Source organism: Triplophysa dalaica, chromosome 25, assembly GCF_015846415.1.
Source record: "Triplophysa dalaica isolate WHDGS20190420 chromosome 25, ASM1584641v1, whole genome shotgun sequence".
Classification (NCBI taxonomy): Eukaryota; Metazoa; Chordata; class Actinopteri; order Cypriniformes; family Nemacheilidae; genus Triplophysa; species Triplophysa dalaica.
In genome coordinates, this window is record NC_079566.1 from 9,169,099 (window position 1) to 9,196,634 (window position 27,536).

Consider the following 27,536-nt stretch of genomic DNA (forward strand, 5'->3'; position numbering starts at 1 on the left):
ACATGTAGTTGGAAATTATTTAAAACTACTAGTAATAATTCACGATGACAGTTCCCTCTTGATAATAAGTGTGTTCGCCTTCATTCGGCGCTGAGCAGACGGATCGACTTATGATATCAAGGTATCGCGAGAGAGATTCATAAGGAGTTCCTTCAACTCGCTCTCGCGGTACTTTGACGTCATGCTTCCATCAGCATTCGAAACGCCAACACACGAATATCCATTTCGGCAGATGGCGGTAATGAGTCGAAACGGTTTGACACATCCTGAAAGGCGATGCGGAACTTCTCGAAATAATAACAAGCACGAGACAAGACGCTGCTGAATAGGAACAAGTAAGAGATTGCAGTACTTAAATGTTGCGTGTTTTAAATAAATCACTGTAAAACTGTACTGTTGTGCGTTTTTGATATTGCATTGTTGCGCGTTTTCATGCCAACTTTGTAATTTACACTTAAACTTTAATTTCGTAGTGCATTTGGCAACATCAATGAAGCTAAATAAACACGAATAATTAGATTGTTATTTAAAACATAATACTATTACTGACTCTTTTACGTTGTTTTGCAATCCCAGGCGAGGTTGATACTCTGAGCTAACGTTACATGCCGTACAGGCCTAACGTTAACGTCATTTGATTTGAATCTGTAGCGGTGAACAAATTCTTTAAAAAGTAGTATTTTATTTTAAAAAATGTAGTCAAGTCGATAAAAAAATGAGTTAGAAATGCGTGATAAATTATGCATATTTTACAGTTCATATGAAAATATTTTGTATTGAAAAGTGTAATGTTAAAATTTTCTTACAATTTTTTTTCATCTTTATCAATTACAAAAATTGACTTTTTATTTATATTGTTCTTGTTGTCCAGATTAATACAGTTATTAGTCATTTAAGTAACTTGTATTCCTGCAGTAGGCATATATACTCCTTAATATACACATAAATGTACATCATTTTTTTATATACTTTGCATCATTACAATTTCAGTTTGAGGTGAGACTAACAGTTCTGTTCTACTTTCAAGCATCTGTTTCATTATGGGGGTTCGTGGTCTTACAAGTTATGTGGAGGGAAACCATAATTTCTTCACAGATATGAGACTGAGAGATTGCCGTCTTGTGATTGATGGATGTAGCTTGTATTTTCGCTTGTATTTTAACTCTGGATTGGATCAAGCAATGGGAGGAGACTACGACATGTTTGCCATGTTAGTTCAGCAGTTTTTTGCAGCGCTTGCCGAATGCAACGTGCATCCCTTCGTGGTGTTGGATGGAGGAATGGACCACATGGACAAGAAGTTCAAGACCTTGCAAGAGAGAACTCAGAACAAGATCCGGGAAGCCCACTCTCTTTCCCGAGGATCCAATGGTTCTGTTCTTCCTCTGCTTTCACGGGTTGTGTTCATACAAGTGCTTTCCCAACTTGGCGTGCCGCTGGTGCAGTGCATGACCGAGGCTGATTTCGAGATCGCCTCTTTGGCCAAACACTGGCACTGCCCTGTTTTGAGCAACGACAGCGACTTCTATATCTTTGACTTGCGTGGCGGCTATCTGCCACTTTCATTCTTTGAGTGGAATAATGTTAGTGGCAAGACCACGGAACGTTACATTCCTGCCCGGCATTTCACGGTGAACCGCTTTTGCTCGCATTTTAACCGTTTGAAAAAGCAGCTTCTTCCTCTATTTGCTGTGGTCGCTGGTAATGACTACACACCTGACAAAATTACAGAGGCATTTTTCATCCGCGCTGAGTTTCCAACGGGTCGAATGTCAGGACGTGGTTCTGGTCCACGACTTGAGGGCTTTTTGCTCTGGCTGTCTCGATTCACTACCCCTGTAGATGCAATGGAGGAAGTACTGGAGATATTGGGCGGGCAACAGAAAGGAAACATACGTACGCAGCTCTCCAATGGAATACAGGACTACCAGCTTCCTCAAACTAGCAGTTTGGCTCAGTACTTTACAAGTCCCCAACCTGCACTACCCAACACTCAGGGGCTCAGCCGCTCAGCAGTGCTGGCTTCCCAACCCGAGTGGCTTTTAAGGGCGGTTGCATTGGGTAAACTGCCCTCCTTAGTCTTGGATGTGCTTGTACTTCAGAAGGTTTTGCTGATAGCTCAGGTGGAAAACAGTCAGCTGCCCAGTAGTCATTTGTCCTCTTTGAGTATTCGGAAAACTATCTACGGCCTGCTGCTCGACAAGTCAAGACATAACGGTCAGAGGCAGCAGACTATCACCCAGAGAGGAAGAGGGAGGGGAGGAGATGATCCAAACAGACAGTCTCAGAGTAGAGGACAACAGAATGACATCCATTATGTTGAAGAGTATGACCGACAAGACCTCAATCTGAAGAAAAACACAGTGGAGGTTCATCTACCCAGTGTGCCACAGCTGAATCTTACAATGCTTGACAAGGTCAGTTTTGGAAGACTTTACCAATCAGTTGCTTCATGCATTTCACGAACATTGGTTGATTTCTTAAAAGTTTCTTGATGTAGTCTTGGCTTTCATCTTAGGTTCCCAAACATGTAAGACTGCAGGTGTTGTTGGGAACACTGGGTGTGATGGACCATGTTTTACAGCCAGTACCTCTTCACCTGAGCCTTCCAGTGTGTGTGATGTACTTCTGGAGAAATAACGCAAAACCTAAGCCGAATCTCCCACTGCTGCAGGCCATGTTGTTGGGACTGGTGTATGGTGAACTCAGCTGGAGAATGGTTCATCCTGATGGTATCTTTGATTCTTTATTTTATGAGATTGTAGCAATTTCTACATGTCTACATATAAAATGGCATGTGCATGTAAGGTTAATAAATATTTTAAGTTCTTGATAACTTTTCATAAGCGTAAATAATCTAATATTGTTTTGCTTTCTTTATCATGCAGACCCACTGTATGGCAGCAAATCTGCTGCCACTGTGTGTCAGCAATTATCTCTGCTGAGGGTAAACCCAGGACAAAGGAGGGGCTTAGATCTGGGTGTAGCCCATTTGCTCTGCCAATGGCAATCCTGTATGTTGGTGGGACTTTATCTGAACCAGTTATTGTGTTTTCCTCTACCTGAACCTCAATCTGCATGGTAAGGTATAGCAGCTTGGACGCATGTTTACATTAAAACAAACTTCTAAATAATAATCAATTCCTAAATTATAATTATTGTTACTTTTTTTCAGTGTAACGTTTACACTGGTAATACAGTTTTAAACCTGTTTGGTTTTCTTTCTTCTGCAGAACACAAAAGAAGATCTTTTAATGCGTCACGAAAAACTATAAACATTTGTTTAGATGTTAACAGAGTTGGTTGTGTTGCACATTATAGAAAACAATGTTAGCAACTGTTAGTTATTATTTTTGAGCATTTTTGCATTCCGGGTTTAGAATCCTCATCAGGCCATGGTGATGTTCGCATGTGATGCAGATACCAGGAGTTGCCAAAATACATATTACGATAATTATACATAAAAGTAAATTTTTATGTAAAATACACTAATGTGGTATAAATGTAGGGGAAGGGCTTCTCGACTGAAAGCATAGCCACGCTTAATTAAAGCAGGCTGGTGTGTCGCTAGACCCCTTTTACTGGGGCACATGTCTTAGTATAAATTTGCTGTGCCCCAGTATTCATTTGAAGGTTTAACAATTTAATTTATTTGTCAGTGTAATTTACATTGATAATAGCGGTAAAAATCTTATCTATATGCAAAATAGTTACCTAATTCACTTTTGAAAAAGCGACACGTTCACTTTTGAACACAAGCTTGTGCTGCACTTTGGCGCAGATACTATGTCGCCGCGTCTGTGTGTTTCCTTCCAACAACTGCGCTGTGTGTATGCGAGCATGCAGAGGTGAAGACACTAGACTATGAAAACATGACGAAACTAAAGTACGTTTCAAAATAATATCGATCATCTCATTTGGAGCTCTCGGTGGGCTGGCACTCATGTGGACCATTACACCTCAATGTGTCACATTCAGAATTCAAACAGACGGAGGGGACTTCCGTCCACTGAAACGCTATTGCGAACTGACAGAAGGGGGTTCAACAAACAGTTGGTAACCCTGCGACAAATGCTCGTCGATTCGTTAGAGCGCCCCTTAGACCGGCTCGCATGCCGGACTGATTGCTGGTTCGAAACCCATGAGAGCAAGGGCGGAACAATAGCAAACTGTTTTACTTGGAATAGCTTTTAGAAATGGTTTGTGTTTGTTACTGATGCAAGGCACAGACAGTATGTGCGGTTGTTAAAAAAAGGCCTTAACTGATGATGCTGGTTTCTATGATAGTTCTTCACGTTATGTAAGTCAACAATGACCCTTTCAAGTATGTTGGTAATCATAAAACGATGGTACATATTGACTTGCATTGGTTTTTGTCTGAACAATAGAAGTCGATGGGTACCGCCGTTGTTCGGTTACCAACATTCTTCAAAATACCTTTTCTTGTGTTCTGCAGAAGTCATACATTTATTACTATTTATTTTTACATTTTCTTATATTTTTTAATTTTTAGAGACATTTCCACTAATGACAGACCAACTGTGTATATATCTGTCTGTTTTTCTTTAAGGGTCTTTAGTGGTACACTGCTGCATGGCCTTGCGGCTGCCATAAAAGGGGGTCAACGTCCTGAGACTCTTCTTGCCGGGGATAGTTTTGCTCAGCAGCTCTACTCCATCCTGCTGCAGGCGATAGTGGGCCCTGCAAGTTTAGTAACACCAAGCAACAGTAAGGGAGGTGGGCAAAAACAGGCTCAACAAAGAGGGAGGGGCAATGGGGAGAGAGGAGGGCCCAGAGGAGGGAGAGGAGGGGCCAGTGGAGGGAGAGGAGGGGCCAGTGGAGGGATAGGTGGGCCCAGTGGAGGGAGAGGTGGGCCCAGTGGAGGGAGAGGAGAGCCCAATGGAGGTAGAGGAGGGGCCAATGGAGGGAGAAGGAGGGGCAGTGGACAAAGAGGGAGGGGCAGAGGCATGATCTATGCAGACAACGATTTTGGTAACAGATTTTCACACTTAACATTTGAGGATGACTGTCAGGGGGCTTGGGCTTGACAACTGGAGAGGGTATAGATTGATAGGGAATAGATGGATAGATGCTAGGGACGGGAGGTTTAAAAAGGAAAACAGAATACGAGATGAAATTACACGCAGATCTTTTTAACAAATTTTGGGGTTTATCCTTGCCTTTTAGCTTTTAAAAAAGCTTTGTTTCGGGTGACAGCACCGTTTACCTAATTCAGCATACTTGAATGGATAGTTCATCTAAAAGTGCGAAATCTTTCATAATTTACTTGTGTCATTTTGTGTCATACATTTTCAGTTATGGGACATCTTTCACTACCATAGTTAGAAAAAAAGATTGAGTTCTCAGACACACCATTTAATTCTTCCTACTATGGAAGTCAATGATATCCTGGAATTGATAATTACTAACACTCTTCCAAATATCTTTCTTTGTGTTCATCAGAAAACAAAGTAATTTATACAGGTATGAAATTAGTGTTAGTAAATGATGACAGAATTTAAAATTTTCGACAAACTATCCGTTTAAGCAACACAGATGTTTTATATGGCAGCTATCATCTTGAGCTTGCTTGCACTAAGTTTTTACCTGCGCCGACGCTATTTTGGAGCTAGATTATGAACATTTACTGTAGCTTTTTTTATACTATTTAATTGAAAGAAATGAAATGTCAACTCTGTATATTATAGAATGATTGGCAATTTTGGGACCAATGCCTCTATGTGAATGATTTTTTTAAATAATTTATATAATGTTTTATGGTATACCGGTTTTCCTTGTTTCAGCATGTAAATTTGATTTTCTTTCATTAAGGGATCTGAACAGATAGCCTTGTTTCTTGTAAAGATATAACATGCTTTAAGACAATACCTAATTGTGATTTCCCTGTGGAATGAATTTACAATGAAATAAAGAGCCAAGTTGTCAACTTAATTTGTTTTGTAAAGCCTTGTGTTCTCTGGGGTAATTTTTTTCCCCCATTTAAAATAGACAACAGTTTAATATGTCTTGACAGTGACCGGGTTATCATCGGGGAGGAGAGTCGGGAACGTTGTTCCAGGGTAGGTGACCACAGACAAAGTTTAATTTTTAAATAAAAATGAACAATGAAATTTGGATTTCATGTTTTTTAATAAAGGTTGTTTTTTAAGCTTTTTTGATATATCGACATAATATAACAATATAATGCACAAAAATATGTCTTCAGAGGTGTATAAAGACCTCACAAAATGAATCGTTATGTTTTTATTACTTTTGAATGAGCTATTTCTATCTACACCACGGGTCCCCTTACATGGAATTCGCCATGTTGTTTCTACAGTAGCCATGAAGGGACAAACTGCTAAAAGCGCATTTTATAAATACTTTATCTCCTTCGGCCAAAAAAGTGTAAACGTGATGATATCTTAGTTCTGTGTCAGCTACCATAGTGCTTCGAAATCGAAATCTAGATGCCGCTAAATTTCATACACTGGACCTTTAAAGGTATAGTTCATCTAAAAATCAAAATATTGTCACCATTTACTCGCCCTCAGGGTGTTTAAAACCTGTTCCAATTTTTTTCCAAAATTTTGTTCCAATGAACACAGAAATATATTTGGAAGAATGAAAGCAATTTTCATTTCTGGGACATCATCAACTACCATAGTAGGAAACAAAATATTGTATTTCTTGTTCTGATGAACACATAATGAGGTATTTTGAAGATTTTAGGAAAACAAAGAGTTCTCCGGCACCTTTGACTGCCATTTAATTCTTCCTTCTATGGTCATTCATGTCCCGGAACTGAAAATTACTAACATTCTTCCAAATATCTCTCTTTGTGTCCATCGGAACAAATTTATACAGGTATGAAATTACATGAGCGTGAGCAAAAGATGAACCATCCCTTTAATGTCAATATTCTCTATATTATTTTGTATGTTATTACTTGGGTTAAATGTCACATGCTCGTTACAGGTGATTATCAAACACTGTCATTAATCTTATGGCTGCCATGTACAGTTTGTTAGCGTGTGTAGTGGTAGTAGTAGGCTACGAGGGTCTAATCCTGGACTGGAGACGGCAGATCAGATATCAGCTCCGCCTGGTGATCCCGATAGACTCCGTGGGAAGACTTCATATGACTTTATAACACAGTCGCACTGACAGACAAGACCGAGGCAGCAGAAACAGTCTGGGAGGGAGGAAGAGCTGCTGGTATTTTAGACTGGATGGATGGGAGAGAGATTTAGCAGTGAGAGAGGGCGGGCACCGTCTCGTGTCTATGTATTTTTGACACGCTGGTATATAGGAACATGGCCATGAGCAGGGTTGGGATACAGCTGCATTTTCTTCTGTGCTCGGTGTCAGCGTATCTTTCACCGTTCAATCTGGATAATATAATTACTCTTCCAACAGGTATGAAAAGAGAGAGAGAGAGTGAGAGAGAGAGCGCGCCAATGCATGTGTGCGTACACGCGTGAGCTCGAGCGTGTATGATCGTGAGAGCGAGTGTCTGTGTGGCTAAATGATGTGTGTTTTATTTGTTCATTTGCTGTTTCCTTATATTCACGCTATTATATTCATTGAAAATATATTATTTTATATTTAATGATGAGTATGTAATTACTATTTTTAAACTATATTTTAATGTACTATTTTAAAATAAATAGTACATTTGTGGTTAAATGTGTAAAGATGTGATCATTTTACCTGTTTAACTATGCTGTGGTAAAACCATGGGTATTTATTATAGTTATTAACTCATTGTCTGATTTAAATAATTCATTTGAAATCATATGTTCCACTAAATGTTTAGCATACATTTTACATACAGCATCTTAAAGTGCACTTAAACTAAAATGCTGTTGATAAAAACTAATTAACCACTGCATTTCTATTAGTATTCATAAAATGCATGCTTGCATGCTGTTCATTATCTTAAATCTCTCTTTGTCTTATGATTGTTTGGTATATTCGTCAGCCCCGGCCACATTTGATGCCTTCAAAAGATTTGACCCATGTTGCCTGCGGGTTCCGCCTCCCCCACCTTTGTTCCCGCCCCCTCCCGGTGTCTTAAGTAGAGGGCCTGTAAGTACTACATCATGACAGTGCCGTGATTAATTCTTGTAAATTTAATAAATGAAATGACAGTCTTTTTTGATCTATTTGTCAAGGTATCTCCAGGACCCATGGTGAGGGTAGAAGAGAGAAAGAAGGATGAGGAGCAGGCGAAAGAGTGCTGTGTCGTAGGACCACCAGGACCTCCTGGACCTGTCGGACCACAGGTAAGATGGAAGGGGAAAGGACGAGGTACCAAATGTCATGAATCTGCCACAAACAGAACCCAGGTGCAGACAACAAGGGGTTAACAAAATTGTTTATTTCTTTAAACATAAACAAAAACCCACAAACTAATAAAGATTTAAGAAACAATACTGTAGGCCTTACAATAAGCAAAGTAGCCTGGGCAAGTTGTTGTAATGATTATCAGATTGTCAATGGAGATATTCGGTTCTATAAACATAAGGAAAATATTGAGAAGCTTGTATTGTAGACACAATATAGCCAGTTATTTTGACTATTTTTGTTCCACTTGCAAAAATAGTCCCAAGCAAAACCAAAGCAGGATCGGTCATTGCGATGTTGCTGAGCAACACACAGACTGACAGCTCGTCTGGATCACTCAACACAAAGAAGCAGGATTATAATTTTTTGTCTTGTTTTAGGGTCATGCTGGTTTACCGGGAATGAAGGGATCCAAAGGAGATAATGTGAGATTGTTAAGCTTTCTTGGAGATCAAATACCTTGTTTTGATAAAAGAGAACTTTAATGAATTGTTTTCCTCTTTCATTTTAGGGTGACATAGGACATCCAGGGTCTAAGGTCAGAATCTTCATTTTGTTTGAACCTTTAAGGAAGATATTTTCATCACTGATCTGCTCTTGCATGGGCATGAGTTCTTAGTAGCAGTAGTCTTGGTGGACACTTCTTTTTTATATTCTTCCTTTAATTTAAAATGTGCTCCATCCTTATCACAGGAGACGTTCTGCAGTCTAGTACTTTCTTTATGTGCTGTTTACGGTATTAAAGCCATTCTGCTCTCCACTGCAGATTTGCCCTGTAATATCACTTAGTGGTGACATTAATCTTAGTTGTGCAGCACCGCTGCTTTCAAATTAAAGCATGCAATGCCAAGGTCATGAGTTTGATTCCCAGCCAATACATAGAATCGTAAAATGCATAGCTTGAATGCACTGTGATTTACCTTGAATAAAGCATCTACCAAATGTATACATTTAAGAGTACAAAGAGAGAAAATGTTGGAGTGAAGAATCTGGAAAGCACTCAAAAAAAAGGAGCTGGATTGGATGGGCTGATTTTTTAAGAGAGTGTAGAGGGCTGCCGAGTGGCAGAGATGCTGAGTAGGGTGTTTGTATTTGATTAAAACTGCTCTGTACGCTTCAGCTTCTGCCGCACTGCATCTTGTTAGCTTGAGGATTTTGTGGGTGTGCAAAACTAACACACAAACATTATATTTGTAGGGTCGAACTGGGCGTCCAGGACTGCCTGGGAACCCAGGTGCTCCAGGGTTACCTGGCTCAGATGGACCTAAGATGGGTGCCGAGAAAAATATTTGACTACTCACAGGTTGCTCTTAATTTTATTGCTCAGAGATTTGCTAAGTTGTGAATCAGCACAACTAAAAATAAATAAAAATAGAAACGAGATAATTGTAAATTGTGTGGAGGTTAAAATTAATTTATATGGTATTGGTAAAATAATTTGGATTTGGATTCATAATTTTTGTGAGAAGCAAGATTCTGAAGCAAACATTTCCATTTGCTCTCCATTTATTCTCATTCATGTGTAATCGAGCTATTAAAGAAATCCTTAAAGACTTCCTTTCCTACGGGTGAGTTTTATTCCCAAACTCCATCGAGCCTATGTCATCCACCCACATCATTTGCATCTGTTATTGGCATTTACCTATACAAGTCTAGTCTTCAGTTGTGGTTAATGCACTTATCAAACTAACTGCCAAGGTTATGATCAGAGTCCAGTGTCACCATTGAATGTTGCGTCTACGATGGGACGGAAGGGATGGATCTAAGAATAACTGCTTGGAACACAATCCCCTTCTGACTGGTTACTGTATATGTGACCTCATTGGCAGGGAGAGAAAGGAGACTCAGGACTAATAGGAATGCCTGGTATGAGGGGACCAGTCGGACCTAAAGTGAGTTACATGCTTTCATGCTCCAAGTGTAACTGGTGTGAGAAGTGGAAATAATGTAATCTTATGTTATGTTGTTTTTCAATGATAGGCACCATATATCTTTAGGTTTAGTATATAAATTGGTGCTGTCAAATTGATTAATCGCAATTCTAAAATGAATGTTTGTGTTTATATTATACTATGTGTGTGTTACATGTATAGACCGTTTCATCAGACATGCCTCGTGGACTGCTCTGAACTTCTGATTGTTTATTGGTCTAGCTAGTGTCTAATAGCAGAACTATTTATATTTAATTTAATTTATGTAAACATTAATTTATATTCTTATTTCATTGTAAAATAATTGTATTAAATACACAATTTATTGCATTTTTATTAAATTAAATATTTTAATAAACAATTTGTTGAATGGGTGCTGTAGTTTTTGTCGCATTTAAAGAAACCATATGGTAGATTTACATCGGGCGGTTGAGCTTAGTACCCGCATTTCAGGGAGGGGTGAGGGAACTGGTCTACTTATTCCTATTTCAAACATCTACCACCCTCATGTGACTATCATCTCCTTCGAGTCGACCCTTTAAAACTTATGTTGTAGTTATCTATCATCCCCCAGGTCAGCTTGGACACTTTTTGTATGAGTTGGATGCACTTCCTGTCATCCTTCCCTGAGGATGGTTCTCCTCTGGTGGTAGTTGGAGACTTCAACATACACCTTGAAAAAGTTGAAGCTGCCGACTTCAAGAACCTTACTGCGTCGTTTAACCTCAAGCGAATTCCCACTTTAGCAACCCATAAGTCTGGTAATCAACTAGATCTTGTCTACACACACTGCTGCTCCACTCATCACTCTCAGGTCACCCCGCTGCACACGTCTGATCATTTCCTTATCACTCTTGATCTCAACCTAACTTCTCCGGACAGTACAAATGCGTGCAACCTACGTACACTCTCTCCCTCCAGCTTATCCACTGCGGTCTCCACCATGGTCGTTACCTCTGAACATCTCTCTATGTTGGATACTATCAGCGCCTCTGAAACTCTTTGCTCCACACTGACATCATGCTTAGACAGCTTATGCCCTCTTACATCTAGATCAACCCGTGCATCGCCTTCTGCCGGCTGGTTATCTGATGTTCTCCATGAGCATGGCACATTTCTGCTGATAGATCCTACTGACCTCTGTCTCTATCGGTATGTTCTTTCCCCGCTGATGTCTCCTCTGCAAAAACCTCAGTATTACTACTCAAAAATCAACAACTCCCCTGACTCTCGTACTCTGTTTAAAACCTTCTCTGCTCTTCTTTGCCCGCCTGCCCCCTCACCTTCATCGGACTGAACAGCTGATGACTTTGTGTCTTTCTTTGTAAAGAATCAACCACCAGCAGTCAGTTCTCTGCATCGCCACCTCTTGAACATGCCCAAATCCTGACACATCCTCACTCGCATCTATCTCTCTCCTATCCGAAGCTGATGTTTCATTTCTTCTAACCACCCGACTACCTGCCCATTAGATCCAATCCTCACCCATCTCCACCAGGCTGTCTTTCCATCGGTAGTTCCTGCTCTGACCCACATTATCAACTTGTCTCTCACCACTGGTACATTTCCCACATTCTTCAAAGAGGCCTGTATTACCCCGCTACCGAAGAAACCCACTCTTAATCCTGCACTGTTAGAAAACTACAGACCGGTATCTCTCCTCCACTCCATTACCAAAACTCTTGAGCATGTTGTATTTTTCCAGCTCTCCTCTTTTCTCACACAGAACAACCTCCTGGATGGCAACCAGTCTGGTTTCTAGAGCGGTCATTCCACCGAGACTGCACTGTTCTCAGTCAGTGAAGCCCTGAGACTGGCAAAAGCAGCCTCTAAATCATCTGTACTCATCCTACTGGATCTATCTTATGCTTTTGAAAATATTACCACAACCACAGCCACCACATCCTCCTGTCGACCCTCAATGCTATGGGTGTATGGAATGCTGCTACAATGGATCAAGTCTTACCTCTCAGGTAGGTCATTTAGAGTATCCTGGAGAGGTGAGGTCTCGAAGTCCCAACATCTCAATACAGGGTGCCTCAGGGCTCAGTACTTGGACCACTGCTCTTCTCCATATACATGACATCCCTAGGTTCTGTCATTCGGAAACATGGCTTTTCCAATCACTCCTATGCAGATGACACACAACTCCACTTGGCATGTCAGCCTTACGATGCAACTGTTTCTGCATGCATCTCAGCATGCCTGAGTCATCATCATCGATTGACAGCACTACTAAATACACAAACCTACATGTATATGTGTATATACATACACAATGTATATACATACATACACGTGTATATTTGTGCATTTATATATACTTATAAATATACACGTCACACACACATAAACATTTATGTTGTAATCGCTTAATCAAGATTAATCGAATTGACAGCACTTAAATAAATATAAATTGTAAAAGAGACAAAGGTAATTGTTCATTGTTTTTCCCATATCCATAGGGTTTACCAGGAATCAAGGGTGAGAAGGTGTGCACGTTAAACTCAATAATGAATAAAAGAATGGAACTGAACTTTGTTTGAGTATATGAGAATGAGTATTATAGAGTATTATATTATGGTTACAGGGGGCACGAGGAGATTATGGACCCTGCAGGTCCAAAAGGAGACAAGGTTAGAGACAAATGAACTGTCAGACATGTTTGTAGATTTCATTTGATTTGTTGATCATATTCAGATTGAGACATAGTTTTTTTATTTCGCAACTGAAGGTTAATTTGAATGCCTTACCTTGTCTTCCTTCATTAGGGAACAAATGGACTTCCTGGGATGCTGGGACAGAAGGTGTGAGATTCTAACCATCAAGATCGATCCCAGACACGTAACACTAATATGTTTTTGTTATCACTGATATGACAAGCTGCTTCTCTGTTCTGCAATCACTCCTCCAGGGTGAAATGGGACCCAAGGGGGGGCTTGGTGTATCAGGGAGACGTGGCCCTACGGGCCGACCAGGCAAGAGGGGTAAACAGGTGAGAAGACACACAATTCTCCTTGTATAAAGGCATACACACTCAGTTTGTTTTGATATTTAGACACACATATTCTCACTGTTAACCTGTCTACCTCAGTCAATTTGTCACTTAATGTGGCTAAACACTAGCTTGTGCATGTATTCGTAAATTTTCCGAGGACCTGAAAATCTCAACATGTTGTAGCGGGATTTGGACAGCAGGCCTCCTATGTCGAGTCCAGCCCTGCCTCTCATGTTTCAAAGCTCTTGTGTTACGCTGTGAATAGACGCTTCTTGGGTATGTTATTACTAACTGCTGGGAAATACCAGGTGACTGTAACTGTAAGCATTACCCAGCATACGTTCCTACCATAAATCAGATCAACGCTATGACATGTACAGATCTCCTAAATGCCATTTCAACACCAGCGAGTAATTTAATGCAACAGGTTTTTAGCATGAAAAACAATTCATACGTCAAGTTTTAAGATGTAACTTAAGCAATGAGTGTATTTGTGTTTATGTGTATTTGAATCATTTATGCATTTTAATGCAGGGGGATAAAGGAGAAAAAGGTACTCAAGGCCCAGTGGGACATAGTGGACCATCTGGACTCAGGGGCCACCCTGGGCCTCCTGGATTACAGGCATCAGGTGAGATAACACACGGTCACCTAGCAATCTAAATAAGAAAATGCATTTGTTTTACCCTTTAAAGAGACCCAAGCAACTGCAGAAGGCGACTTTCAAATCGAGCTAACTTTGTGTGGATACATGTCAACTAAGTATAATTAAATAGCCTTCCTCTCCAAACACAAAAACACATTGTTTAACCTATCGTGGTCAACTCTGGTCACTAATGCTTCATAATATTGTGTCCAGGACTGTTTGTTGTTGGTGAAAAGGGGGAGAAGGGAATGCCAGGCCCTCCCGCTTACTGTGACTGTGGTTCACTGAGTGCACCATTACAACACCGCAGCAAATATGACAGAGTTCCAGCTGTAAGCAACACACAATTATACACATGTATATAAACAATATACAGAACATTTTTTTTAATTTCTGGATCTTCAGGTGGCTCAACCGCATACACACTGTTCCCATCAAACATATTTTACCGCAAGACAAATTTTAGCCTCTCCATTTTTAACAAAAATACTATCCATGTTCTGTGATCTTCCTACTCAGATATTTGTTGTAAGCAGTGAGGAAGAGCTAAAAAGTCTTCAGACAGATAATGCACTGGCCTTCAGAAAGGACCAGAGGTCTCTTTACTTTAAGGATGAAAATGGATGGGAGCCCATTCAGGTAACAATCGCCTGAAGACGCTGCCGTGAAACATGCTGTCAGTCATTGGCATTATGGGAACAGGAGCTGTGGTTTGTTCCAGCTGATGCCCCTCCAGGCGACGGAGAGGATGGGAGTGAATGGTGTGTGCGGAGATGGAGAGGTGCAGGAAGTCAACAGGGAGGAATGTGACGATGGAAACAAGGTTGTTACAGATGATTGCGTGGGTGAGTCACATGATCCTAGAAACCACGTAATCACGTAAACAATACAGGTTCATAAACGTAAGCATTGTTTTTCCTTGTTTCTCTACTTCTGATTCTTCTGGTTCTTTATAATTATTTTTCTCTGAGTACAGGTTGTAAAAAGGCATTCTGTGGTGATGGTTATCGTCTTGAGGCTGTGGAAGAGTGCGACGGAAAGGACTTTGGCTACCAGACCTGCAAATCGTATCTGCCAGGGTTTGTAAACCCCATTCACACACATATGTATACTGTAACAATTTTACATATGCAATGTCAGTGTATCTTTTCTTTATGTGTAGCACATTTGGGCAGCTCAGGTGCACTGACTCCTGTTTCATCGACTCCACTGGATGCAAATACCGGACCTGAGGCCCACAAATATTTACACTTTCACATCGACAACAAACAGTGAGGTTCAAAGGTTTTGGATGACTATTGAAAATGCAGCATTTTCCCAAAAGATTTCTATCTCAATTTGACTTTAATCTGAAACTTGAAATTGATCATTGACTTCTGGCTTTTCGATCTCACTGTGCAGTGTGCACACACAGATATAGCCTGCTGAGATCAACAGTATTAAGGGAATCAGAAGAGGGAAGATTTGGGTCTGTTTTTCTGTTCTGCACTATACAGTATCTGCTCTTTTATGATAGGGTGAATTAATGGCAGCTTCTTGATGAATGTTTAAGTAAGGAACTGCATTATGGAGATCATGAAAAGGCATGATTTTAATGAATGTATAATATGTATATTAAAATCAAATTATTTAATTGCTATTATAAACGCATGAGTAAGTTTGAGCATGTTTACATTATGTATGTATTATGTGTTTTTCCTTAGGAACAAACGACTAGAATATTTTACAGGTTCATGCCTTGTAAAGAAATGCTAGATCATTGTATTTATTTATTTTTATTTATTTAATTGTGTCTAATATTTTATGAAATGATACCTTGTTAGTTATCTTTTTCAAAGAAAGGGGAATGTCTTGCAATGTTTACCTTGGTTAGAAAATGTATTCACTCATAGCAATAAACTGCAAGCATGTGAATTCCAGCTGGTGGCGCTGTTTCTCAGTCTCTCTTTTTTTTGTACAAAATTATAAAATGCACAGCATCAAAACCTGAAACAAATTTCAAAAACAGTGATTGAAGAAATTCACAGAATGTTGGGGGGGTGAAAAAAATATGAATGATATAAAAAAACATGCATAACCCATTCTTGTTAGTTTCAGAAATTTTTCATTTACCATTTACAAAACAAAGTACACCAGATTCAAACAAGTTCATTTTATACAGATTCCGAGATTTTACTGGTATTGGTTTGCTTTCTTTCCTTTTTGAAAAAAAATGTCAGACTTTTAAGATTAAGTATTACTTGCTGCTCTTTAACCTTATTTTTTAGATCCACCTTTTCTTATTTTTCTTATTTACACTCTGTTACTGGTTAGTAACTGTTACTTAAAATAATTCTAGGCAGCTAATTACATTTGGTCAGCTATGAAAAGCAAAATTATTTAAAAACGTTTGTTACTGAAACTCATACAATATTACAAACAAATTAAAAAAAATGAAACAAAAGGTGAAACAAGTTCATGTTCATTTTACATTAAAAGATGTTTTTTTGAGTTGAGTTGATATAACCAATTTTAAGATGCTGTTCTGCGCTGATGATGGGATTTTGAATCAGAGATGTCCTGGTAAAAGTTAGCACCAAAAATGGTATTGTCACATTTCATCTTAAATGAGTTCTCGTGGGAGGAGGTTGTGGGTTGACTGTGAAAACAAAACGAGAAGAGCTTTACAACAAGATGGCATCAAAGGCCTTTTGTTTCAGTTTTTAGATAGTTTCAAAAATCATATAAGGAACTAACAAAACATTAAATGCAGCTTTACATGAAGCAGTATACTATTGTTTCAGCTTGAAAGTGTAAACAAATGGGTCTGGTTACAAGCTGTTTGCGTAGTAGTGACCTATACAGGAGTTTCTGTTACCATGAATGATGTGATCGTCTGCCTAAGGCCTGACTACATGAACAGAGGCAACACTGTGAGTATTGTCACCGAACAGAGAATTCACCTTTCCACACATCCACTCTCACACACAAAGATTCTGTTGTACCTCTGTTCTCTTTGCTGGGGTAGATACGTGGGAAGGGCCTGAACTCTTCAGGAGGAGGGAAGTCCTCAATGGGATGGAAATGAAACTTTGATTCAAAGTCATCTGAGACATTCAAATACATAGATACTTCTTTGAGTTTGACAAACAGAAATTACACACTTGACATTGAAACTTTACTGTTTCGCTTTCTACAAACATACAAACACAATCAATAGTACTATAGTACTATGTAGGTTTCAGGCTCACATTATTACTTGTGTCATGTGTTATGTGGTGTGGTTTTATCAATCATTTTCAGTGCTTGTGATAATGAACTATTGTATTTGTATCACTACCAATAAGTACAAGAAAACAGTATAGCTATATAATGATGACCTAAAGTCTCACCTAAACTATGCAGATGTCCGTTCCGTACTAAATTAGGCGGAGCTAAAAGCGGAAGAGGAGGAGGGGGAGGGATCCTACTGGAAAGCTCAGTGGTAGGAGATCGAGCTGGCGGGACAGGAGGTGGAGCCAACCGCGGAGCACCTGTCAATCCAAGATTCTTCATAACTCACGGTTCTAGTTCATCTAGTTCACCGGATAGGATTTTTTTATAAAAAGATGACGATTCATTATTTACTCAAACCTGAATCAAATCCTGTATGACGTTGATGGAACACATGAATGTCAATGCTGTATTTCTTAAACAAAGTGAATAGTGACTGAAGCTGTCAGATGGCAGTACCCATTCACTTCTATTTCAATGCAAATCAATGGGCACTGCCATTGTTCGGTTACCAACATTCCTCAAAATATCTTCTTTTGTGTTCCGCAGAAGCAAAAAAGTCGTACAGGTTTGAAATGACATGAGGGTGAGTAAATGATGACAGAATTAATTTTTTGGGGTGAACTATCACTTTAAGAGGTTGTTTGTCATTTACCTGCACTCCGTGGCACCGCAGGGGGTCGTCTGCTGGGGGCGGTACACGGATAAGAAGGCGGCAAAGGTGGTACGCTGGGCCTGTATGCCGGTGAGGGCATGGGAGGTACTTTTGGAGGTAGTGGGGGTGGTGCTGAGGAGGGGTGGCCTGATGAAAAAGAAGCAGGAAGAGGAGGAGGTGGAGGGCCTAAATGACTTTTATTCATTTCTAACATGCCTGGAGAAGGAGGCGGAGAACAGAAAACTCCAGATGACCGTTTAGGGACCGAGGATGGAGGAACCGAGGGAGGGGGTGGAGGATAGAATACCCCAGATGATCTGTCGGGGAGTGAGGATGGTGGTATTGACGGAGGCGGTGGAGGGGGTGGAGGGTAAAAGAACCCCGATGATCTGTCAGGCAGTGAGGAAGTTGGGATGGAAGGAGGCAGTGGAGGAGGCGGAGTTGTGGGCATAGGAATGGAGTGTGATTGGACAGGTAACCATGTGGGTTTGGCCATTTGAGGAGGCGGGGGTGGTGGCGGGCCGGTGGGGAGTGGTGGGGGTTTATGACTTGGTCGCTCTTGCGGTCTAAAATGAAGAGGAGGAGGGGGTGGAGCAGAAGATGGTGGTGTGGAGGACAGTTTGAAATCAGGATGTGCAGTTTGGCAGGGGGATGGCGGGGCCGTGTATGAGGAAAGGGGCCGAGCTTTAGGCAAAGAGGCGGTTCTTTCCAACGGTTTGCGGGAAGGGGACAAATCAGGGGCGCTTCCTCTAAAACCATCTCCTTGTGATGGAGGGTTCCAGAGAGGCTGTTTCAGGCTAGCGGAAGAGCCCGAACGAGACACTGAAACATAAAACAACCAGTGTTGCATAAATATAAAGTCATTCACTAAAGAAAAAGTACAACATTTATCCAAATTAATAATTGATTTCTATACCCGAGTTGTGCTGTGGCCGTTTGTCTCTTTGTCCAACTGGTTTGAGGACAGGAAATCCCCCAGCAAACAGTCCACCCAGACTTGGCCCAATTGTAGGTGGAGCAGAACCTGACGTGCTTGGAGCCCCATGTCTTCCATTATCATCCACACCACTCACTTTAGGCTCTAGAGACACATACGATGACACTTGAAGGGATTTAAACATGTAAGACGTAAACCTAAATCAACATCCTGGACGTTCCTGAAACAAAAGTCCTATCAACGGTTTAAATTTAAGAACAGCACCAAAGGGTCAGAATTAGCGTCACCAAATGTGAAGGCAAGAATTATCCGTATTAATAAAAGCAAAATGTTGATATTACTAACGGTAATTATCAATATCATGTTAATACTATACTTGATAATAACATATAGCTCTTTAACAATAGTAGTGTTAATGCATCCAATTTGCAAAAACCTTTTTTTATTGTACATTCCAAGTAATATCAATAAAACTACAGTTGGGAAGTTTTGATTAACTTATAATAACTCTAAAATACAGCTACCTTCACACAATAAAACACAAAAAAACCTGTTAACAAAAAATAAAACAGAGTTACCTGGGTTTCAATTAAACTCTTCAGATTAATAAATAATAAATAATCAATGTTTTAAATTTGGATTTTGTGAATTGAAGGATAGTGTGGCATACAGTGAGTTTTACATATACAAACCCCCCAAATAAAAAAGAAATAAAAAAATCGACCCTGACAATGGTTGGGACTGTATTTGTTTTACAGGGATGTTGTTCCAGACCAACAAACTAAAAAAAACAATTCACTTATTTAAGCAGTCAGAAAAATTAGCTATATTATCAAGTAAGCCATCAACTTTTTAATGAACATGGCCTATCTCGAGTCCAGAGAATAATACTGTTCTTTGTATCAAATAGGAAGCCAAGTAGATTCAGGCCCCTTGATGTCCTTGCGATCCTGACTTCATCACTTCCTGTGGTGTGTCTTGGCCCTTTATCTACTCCACATTCCCATATACAGACAAATAGCTTTCCTGTAGCTCAGTGGTAAGAGCATGGTGCTAGCAAAGCCAAGGTCATGGGTTCGATCGCAGGGAATAAACATATTCAGAAAAAAATGTTTGGTTAAATGCAATGTAAGTTGCTTAGGATTAAAGTGTCTGCTAAATGCATAAATGTAATGTATCCTTTCTGCACTTGAGTGCTTTGAAGTGTGAGGAGCCAATGAAAATGGACCTTGAGCTCAAATATAGCTCTATACAGATAAGCACTTATCAGCAATTCAGACTGTTCAATGGCTATCTTTTTACTACTTTGTTCTGTCTATCAAAATGTTTTACTTTATTTTAATAAAAGAGTAATTTAAATAAAGTAATTTAATTTAAATAAAGAGCAATTTAATTTTACTGCAATTTACTGGTGTGAGAAATTTTTTCATTGATTTAAAAAAAACTATCTGTGCAATTTAACATTTCCACTATCCCACAACATTCCACTTAGTCTATCACATCCAAATCTGATCAGAATTTAAATTGTTTCAGTTTGTAAACAGAGTGTCGCCAAGTGACAAAAAATATTTAGAGAATATTAAAACTATGACATTATTATGTAAACATAATAAAATAAATATAAAAAAGTGTATCTGAATACATTTAATTGGACTCACTGTCAAGTACAGGGGCACTTCGATCGTTGACTTGTATGACCTTTTTCAGCCTCGCCCCCTTCTGAATGTCCCCCAATAGTGCATTGCGACCTCCTTCTACAGAACGCGGAACTTTAGGAGGATCTGTCCGTGACTTTAAAAGAGATATTTGGTTATTAAAGAAATAGTTAATTTCACTAATTATTGTCTGCACAAATACAAAGTTTATTTTTTTATGGTATCAAGGATACAGCAAAATAATAGTCAACAACAGTTGTGCTGCAACAAAATGTCTGTTCCAATCACATACTGAGTTACTGGATTTTAATAAAACCAATGTCTAACACAGAATAGTGAGTGTGACCTGCTTAACTACGCAATTCATTAAGTGTTGATGTGTGAGTTGAATTGTGCATTTCAAATGACACCTGTTATGTTAGGGCAATGGATACACATTAACCAGAAAAGCCGAACATGTGACACCAACTGCACTTCTTCCCTATGTGTGTGTGAGTGTGTAATTTTATCTCTAATTAATAATGCAAACTGGACAGGTGGTTGCCAGGAGAAACTGCAAGAGAAGATGGTCAGAAATATAGAAAGCAACAAAACAAAGAGCAAAATACTATTTCTGTTTATATTGGAGTGTGCAAATATACATGTAATGAAGCTTGATGAACTATATATTATTAATGTATATTTGTGCATACATCTCACCTGTGCAGGAGCTGAAGCAGGTGGAGGTGGGGGTGCTGGGGGAGGTGGAGGAGGGGGTGGAGGGAGAGGCATAGATGAGAAACCTTAAAAAAAATGAAGCACAAACACACATGATCCTTAACCCCTGGCCACCAGCAGTCCCAACCTGTTTAAATTGCTGTTTAAAGAACTTGTTAGATTAGTCTTTTGGATGTTGTAAAAACAAACTTGATCTTGACTCTCTTCTTTGTTTTATTTGTTAAATTCTGACTTTGACAGAGCTCCAGCTAAACACAGGTGTTAGAGAACACTAAGAACTGTTTAGAAGTTCATTGTGGTTTCTAAATGACAAAGCATTCTGTCTTTCCTCTTTCACCTCCCTCTCCACGAATCTTCATGTTCCACTTGGCAGGAAGCTTGTCCATCACAAGATGCACCAAACAGGAACCCTCCCTTCTCTTACAGGAAAACCAATCTCCTGCATTAACAATGGCCAAAAAGGAGAACATCTCCTACAACATGTAGGGTCATTTCTCTACCATTAATAAGAAAAAATAAAACTGATCTCAGATCAGAAAACAGGGCTATCTCTTATCAAGAGCTGAAGGACTCTGGAGTTAACAAAGGACTCTGTTGTTTTGGAAGTAGAGCTACCCAACCACTGGCAAGCCCAACAACACTCTCAGTGATTATGTGAGGAAGAGAAGTATGCTAAATACAGCTGAGAAATGTAGAAGGAATTCAGTTAATATGTTAATAGTCAGGAATGCTTATTCTTGCCAAAATACTGAAACATTGTGAAGCTTGGGTATTGGTGTAATAAATAATTATGGATGAGAAGAAAATGACAATGTAAGTAGAATTTTGCTTGTCCATTGCACAATAAATTTGAGCTATTTTCCTTTTGGTCCTTTTTATATGATTGTCTAAGACCTGGATAACAGTTCACTTGTGCCTCATAACACCGCTTCCCTAGAGCCCCATTACCAGCTTTCCCATGGAGATGTTGACACACAAAGTTGTGCTGTGGAAACATTTTTATCCACCTGTAGTCAGACGTGCTTTCTTACTCAAACTAATCATAACGTGTGTTATGTGTTGTTTTCTGCATTCTATCCAAAAGGCAGTTCTTTATTAAACTGATATCTATATTTAAATAAACATTTAGTTTGGGGATCAACAAATTAATAATGTACAAATGCAAACATTAAACTGTCTTTCATAGATAACAATTGTCAGCACTGTGTCAATGTCACTCAGAAGGCAAACCAATGAAGTCATGAATAACGGTATTATTACACTTGTATAATAACTCGGTTTATTGCCATGTAGTTCACTCAGATCTTACCTTAGTGTGTTTGAAATCTGAAGTTTCGTGCGGTTTTTCTTTTATCCAGTGGACGCAGAGAAGTTGTCAATGGCCAGTCCGGGCGCGCTGTGTCCAGCTCAAGAGATACTCGAGCTCGGGTTATAATTAGGCTCGAGGCGAGGACGCGTCTAATGGTTCGTTATGTTAAAAATCATAAAATACAGTCCATAATAAGCGTGCGCATGCAGCATGTAAAATTATACTTTGCTTTAGGGTACTACGATTCGAAACTGTTCGTAAGACAGACACTGTGTCCCTTTCCCAGTTTGACGTTTGTGTAAACTGAACTGGTCTCCACTATTAGGCTGTTGCGCATTGAGCCTGTTGGCAACGCAAGCGCGTGCTAATGACAACACGACAGGCGGACAGCGGTAGTAGGTTATTCTGACCATGATCCATGTTATTTTTCTCATTTTGTATTGTGCATAATTTACCATTTAAAAACTAATTTTAATAATTGTATACGGGAAACGGTGATCTGCATTCTGTGTTTTATAATGACTTAACTTTTTATTTATAAAATAAATTTTATTTATAAAATATAGTGTCTCAAGTAGAATCCGACATGTGGGATGTTCCAATTCAGCACGAGCTCGCTCTCTAGTGGAAGTTTTTGACAAGGTCAAGGAAGGTGTGTTTGTGTGAAGTCTAGGTCTGACTGTAAACATGTTTATAATGTGATGAGCAGCTTTTTTTCTTTTTTGTATTACCACACTAAATTATGCTTTTGTGTCTTCATTTATGTAAAATGTGTTGTTTTTTAAATGCAAAAAATACAGAAAGATTTCTGTGAGAGGGGCCGTGGCCCACAAGGGGGCACCAGCTGACCACCAAGGGGGTCTCAAGATTTTAAAATGAGACATTTTGCATTGAAAACACTAAACAAGATATTTCTTAATATGTGGCCATTTTTATAATGAATAAAAAAAAACTCAGTTTAATGTCAAGCTCTTAAATATTTTATTGGGTAGAAATGTTGATGTTTTGTGAGTGGGGCCTTTGAATATTGATAAAATATATTTGTACAGTTCTCATGAAGTCTATGGAAAGTCCCCATAAGACAAGGAATCCCAACAAATCTGTGTGTGTGCTAAATATAAAGGAATTTCTAATTAAAGATGACCCCCATCTCAGATTTAATCAGGAATAAGGTCATAAGACAGTATCTGAATACTTCCTGTAGCAAAAATAAAACCAGCTACTGCCAAGATTACCAGTATGACATACAACAATTCTGGAGTGCACTGAAGCGCCATAAAGCCTTAATTGAAAAATCTCTGGTTAGCATTACTTCTTGTATGTGCAAAATAAAATTACCCTATTAGTAAAAAAGACAACCTAGTTATTTTCTCTGGTTCTTTGAGAACATGTCTTTAGAAGTCAGGAATGTTGTGACACAGGGTTGATGAGGTTAAAGAAGACAGCCTAGGGCACGGTGACGAGTATTGCCACACACTGATGCGTATTCTGCAACTCTAATAATGACCCATTGCTGTCTGTTTACCCCACCTATAACAAACACTCACATACACGTAAGCACATTCATGAGCAATAACACCTCAAGACATGCAGTACAAAACAGAAGCCTTCGTAAAAATCATCTGTTTATTTAGAATCTGGTAACACTTCCCAAGGCCACATCTGGCAAACTAACACATAAAACTAAAATATTTTCCAAACCAGTATATTCCAAACTTGCCTAATTGCTCTGTTACCTTGTGTAAATCTTTTCTAAAGATTTAAGAATCAAAATGATGTTTAAACAATTGTTAGATATTACTCACAAAAACAGGCAAAACCTGCTTGAGTGTTTGGACATCAGAGCTGCCAGATTTGCAATCATTGGGGAGAGACTTGTATACTGTAAATTATACTACAGTACAGTTACTACAGTTTACTACTTCAGGCAACTTTAAAGTTATTCTTTATCAATATAATCAAAAATAAACTACTCCAGTCTTACAGCTTATCGTTCTGTTCTATCACTTTTTATCCCCCCTTTCATCCATATGTTTGCTTTTCAACATTATAAAATTAAAATCTTTGTTTTTTCCTAATAAAAACAGCCTATAGCAATAGTGTTGCTGTTGTATAATTCCTGACTCAGCAGCATCAAGCTGTCTTTCATTCAATAAACCTAACTAGACAAACATAGGCAATGGTTTGTTGCATCAAATCCTTCTTATGCTTAACCATCATGGCATTTGTGAATATCTTGATTTTCTATCTTGACTGATTGATGGATAAGACCACCACCCCCACACATTTTGTTCTGTATCATCCAAACTCGTTAAACAATTGCTGTGCTTCTGCTTACACATGCAACCAGTCGGATAGTATTAAATCATTAAAATCCTTCATAAAACAGTGCGTAAGAACACAAACACACTAACACACACACACACGCGCGTACAGTGCAAATTACGTACATAGCCTATGACATAAAGCTTTAAAAATGTCTCCTTCAAACAAAAATGTTCAATTAAAATGTCCTTAATCCATTTAAAAAGGAATCATGTTGAGCATAACCATCACGAAAGCTACCCCCGTTATTAAATAAGTGCATTGATCAGTCAATGTTTCAACATAAAACTTCATCAGGAGGTAGTGCCGTTTAAAAATGTTCTAGCTCTACCATCAGTTGAAACCTCGGTTGTTATCCATCCATCAGCGCTTTGATTGGTTGTCGGATGCTTTAGCCGCGGCAGGTGTCCCCTCATCACCGTTCTTCGGCAGACCCACTCGCATCCTCCGTCCCTTCTCTTTGAAGCGACCGGAGCGGGACACGGTGAGCGCGCGACGGTTCGAGCTCTGGCTGAAAGTTGGCTGAACGGCGGAGTCGTCGTATGTTTCGTCGCTAGGTAAGCTGGGTCCGTCCTTTGTACATGTGGGTGTATTGCGTCGTTGGTCGTGTTCGGTGGAGGGGTGCTGTGTGGACCCCATTGATTCATGACCGCGCAGGTCCTGTTCCAGTACCTCTGCCGATTCTCTGGCTGCTTTCCTCCTCTTGCCCGCGAAGGACCTCCACCAGGGCGCAGTTTTCTCCGTCATTTTAAAAGACTGAAGAGAACAATACTATTACCACCTTTTGACACTTGAACATAATACAATAAAAGGGTAACAGATAACCCCATACTGTGACGCAGGCAATACGAACAAAAATAGATGCGTTTTGTTAGAACAACAACAATCTGAGATGTCTTTAAGCAAATCCTTTCCGAAATATCAAGCTTGTTTTACAAAACGCTAACAAAATGAAAACGGTTTATTTACAGAAACAAGCAGCGTCGGATGTTATTGCACTGCGTTGAAGAACAGGTTTAGCACCTCAAGAGAGTTCACAGGTGATGATTCACGTCACAAACACGAACCTGATCATCAGCCCGAGCGACTTACCTGGACAAGGTGGCCAAAAGTGATGAGAACAAGATAAACGCACCCCGAGGTTCCTTTAAATGACAGGTGTGTTTAAACAGAAGACGGCAAACTCCAGATCCACGGTCCTCAGAAGAAATCACGGTGCATGAAAATCACCTCTCACTCCCACGTATCCAAGTAATCAACTAGTTGCAAAGTATTTACGCTCATAACGCGAACAAAAGGTGATATTTTTGTCTTCGAGAATAAGTAATATCATAGAAAACATCACCTGGTGCGGCTTCGGGTTATGCCACGCAAAATTTGAAAGACTTTATACTGCCGTCGCGGTTTACAGCAGTAGGCTACCTGAGATTCCACCTCCGAAACTACATGAGCGCACCTGTCCCCCGTTATCATTGGTCGGCCGCGCTGGGGATCGGTCACGTGACGAGAATTCAGGTAATTCTACTATGGTGGTAGGCTGGACTTGCGGTTGCCCGGGCAACGAACGGCGAGTCGCTTTTTTTCTTACTGAAACTTTTTTCTTTCTTTTTTTCAAGGTGGGGAGCATTCTTGCGTGATCTAAACAAACGGGCCCAACCCTTCACTACTATGTCAACAATGGCTATTGATAGCATAAATCTGGAAATTAATCGAGACTTTGCAGCTTAAAAAAAATTACAAGTCTGACAATGGCAATATCGATTTCACATAGAAGAGTGTTCCCACTTCATGCCGGGGAGAATTGTGGGAAATAGTTGACTGATACTGCTTTCCAGTCTTGCTTGTTACAGAGATGACAATGGCAACATTATGCTTGACTGTCATTCTTTAAAACCCCACATGAATATAGAATGCAGTGAGTAGGCCATTGCTGGAGCAGTGAGGGGGACAGTTTTATTTTTTACCCCATTTTATTGTGAATGTAGCCCACACACAGTTGAGGCTACTGTGGTAGGTGATGTTTACTGTAGTTGACTGACTCATAAAATATTTATTTTATATATTTAAAATAAGAGAATGGAAAGCATATTAATCTTGATCAGTATGGTTTACACTTGCAAACTTGCATTGTTTTGAGGGAATGACTGTAGGGTTGAAATCATGCAACATTCCGTCACTCCCAGCTTGTCCAGGAGTAATATGGAACGAGGGCAATTTCAGGCAAATAACTTTACACATTTTGGCATGCAGTTAACAGTCGAGACTACCCACCAAGTTGTCTTTCCGGCTTTTTTGTTCATTTGTTTTTTCACATGTTTTCTCATCTTTTTTGGCAAGACTCTAATACACACACACAAGCGTATGAGATACAATAGTAGAGATACTTTTTTATTTTTTGTTAGTTCATTAGAGCATCACTCAAATGGTAGCAACTTTGAAAGTATATTTAATGAAGTTAAAGTATTACTCTGTATATTGAAAATGTTGGGAAACATCTCCATTTTGAGGTTCAACATAAATAGTCATTCAATGAATTAATAACATTCGGACATGTAAAAAATATTAATTTAATCTGGTATCACGATTGTTGCCACAATTCGGAATTGGTATCACATCGGCAGATATCACTCTGAATTATCTAGTATGAGTTCATCTCAACCTTTTTTCATTCAAAAGCACACAAACCATTATAGTCTTAACATGCATGCTAAGGTATATGTTAGGTTTTAGTATATTCAGCAGAAGGTCTTTGCTAGGTGGCC

General features: G+C 39.5%; 4 protein-coding genes across 4 annotated transcripts; 2 read left to right on the forward strand and 2 right to left on the reverse strand.

Moving 5' to 3' along the window:
* Positions 1–227: 227 nt before the first annotated feature.
* On the forward strand, positions 228–5,952 carry aste1b (asteroid homolog 1b). Its single transcript, XM_056741180.1, has 5 exons — positions 228–335; positions 1,028–2,417; positions 2,519–2,732; positions 2,889–3,081; positions 4,571–5,952. The coding sequence occupies exons 2-5, from the start codon at positions 1,041–1,043 to the stop codon at positions 5,046–5,048; spliced, it is 2,262 nt and encodes a 753-aa protein (XP_056597158.1). The 5' UTR covers positions 228–335; positions 1,028–1,040; the 3' UTR covers positions 5,049–5,952.
* A 147-nt stretch (positions 5,953–6,099) lies between these two features.
* wu:fc38h03 (acetylcholinesterase collagenic tail peptide) lies at positions 6,100–15,838 on the forward strand. Its single transcript, XM_056741183.1, is given in 18 exon segments — positions 6,100–7,419; positions 7,985–8,091; positions 8,178–8,288; positions 8,730–8,774; positions 8,861–8,887; positions 9,547–9,622; positions 10,183–10,241; positions 12,746–12,772; positions 12,871–12,891; positions 12,893–12,916; positions 13,052–13,087; positions 13,195–13,275; positions 13,813–13,909; positions 14,138–14,256; positions 14,444–14,563; positions 14,646–14,769; positions 14,901–15,003; positions 15,087–15,838. Coding segments are annotated over 18 exon segments (1,350 nt in total). The 5' UTR covers positions 6,100–7,316; the 3' UTR covers positions 15,157–15,838.
* wipf3 (WAS/WASL interacting protein family member 3) lies at positions 15,163–22,762 on the reverse strand. Its single transcript, XM_056741182.1, has 8 exons — positions 22,450–22,762; positions 21,123–21,205; positions 20,427–20,559; positions 18,748–18,912; positions 17,832–18,653; positions 17,296–17,436; positions 16,909–17,010; positions 15,163–16,562 (listed from the first exon to the last, which is right to left on the reverse strand). The coding sequence occupies exons 2-8, from the start codon at positions 21,192–21,194 to the stop codon at positions 16,522–16,524; spliced, it is 1,476 nt and encodes a 491-aa protein (XP_056597160.1). The 5' UTR covers positions 21,195–21,205; positions 22,450–22,762; the 3' UTR covers positions 15,163–16,521.
* Positions 22,763–24,061: 1,299 nt separating this feature from the next.
* LOC130415763 (proline-rich protein 15) lies at positions 24,062–26,202 on the reverse strand. Its single transcript, XM_056741687.1, has 2 exons — positions 25,867–26,202; positions 24,062–25,530 (listed from the first exon to the last, which is right to left on the reverse strand). The coding sequence occupies exon 2, from the start codon at positions 25,519–25,521 to the stop codon at positions 25,138–25,140; it is 384 nt and encodes a 127-aa protein (XP_056597665.1). The 5' UTR covers positions 25,522–25,530; positions 25,867–26,202; the 3' UTR covers positions 24,062–25,137.
* Positions 26,203–27,536: the final 1,334 nt, after the last annotated feature.

Coding starts and splice junctions, on each gene's coding strand:
- aste1b (XM_056741180.1), top strand. CDS start 1,041: ATGGGGGTTCGTGGTCTTACAAGTTATGTGGAGGGAAACCATAATTTC. Junction 2,418..2,518: donor ATCTTACAATGCTTGACAAG/GTCAGTTTTGGA, acceptor CTTTCATCTTAG/GTTCCCAAACATGTAAGACT. Junction 3,082..4,570: donor CCTGAACCTCAATCTGCATG/GTAAGGTATAGC, acceptor TTTTTCTTTAAG/GGTCTTTAGTGGTACACTGC.
- wipf3 (XM_056741182.1), bottom strand. CDS start 21,194: ATGCCTCTCCCTCCACCCCCTCCTCCACCTCCCCCAGCACCCCCACCT. Junction 20,560..21,122: donor CTGCTTCAGCTCCTGCACAG/GTGAGATGTATG, acceptor TCTCTTTTAAAG/TCACGGACAGATCCTCCTAA. Junction 18,654..18,747: donor ACGGCCACAGCACAACTCGG/GTATAGAAATCA, acceptor TTTATGTTTCAG/TGTCTCGTTCGGGCTCTTCC.
- LOC130415763 (XM_056741687.1), bottom strand. CDS start 25,521: ATGACGGAGAAAACTGCGCCCTGGTGGAGGTCCTTCGCGGGCAAGAGG.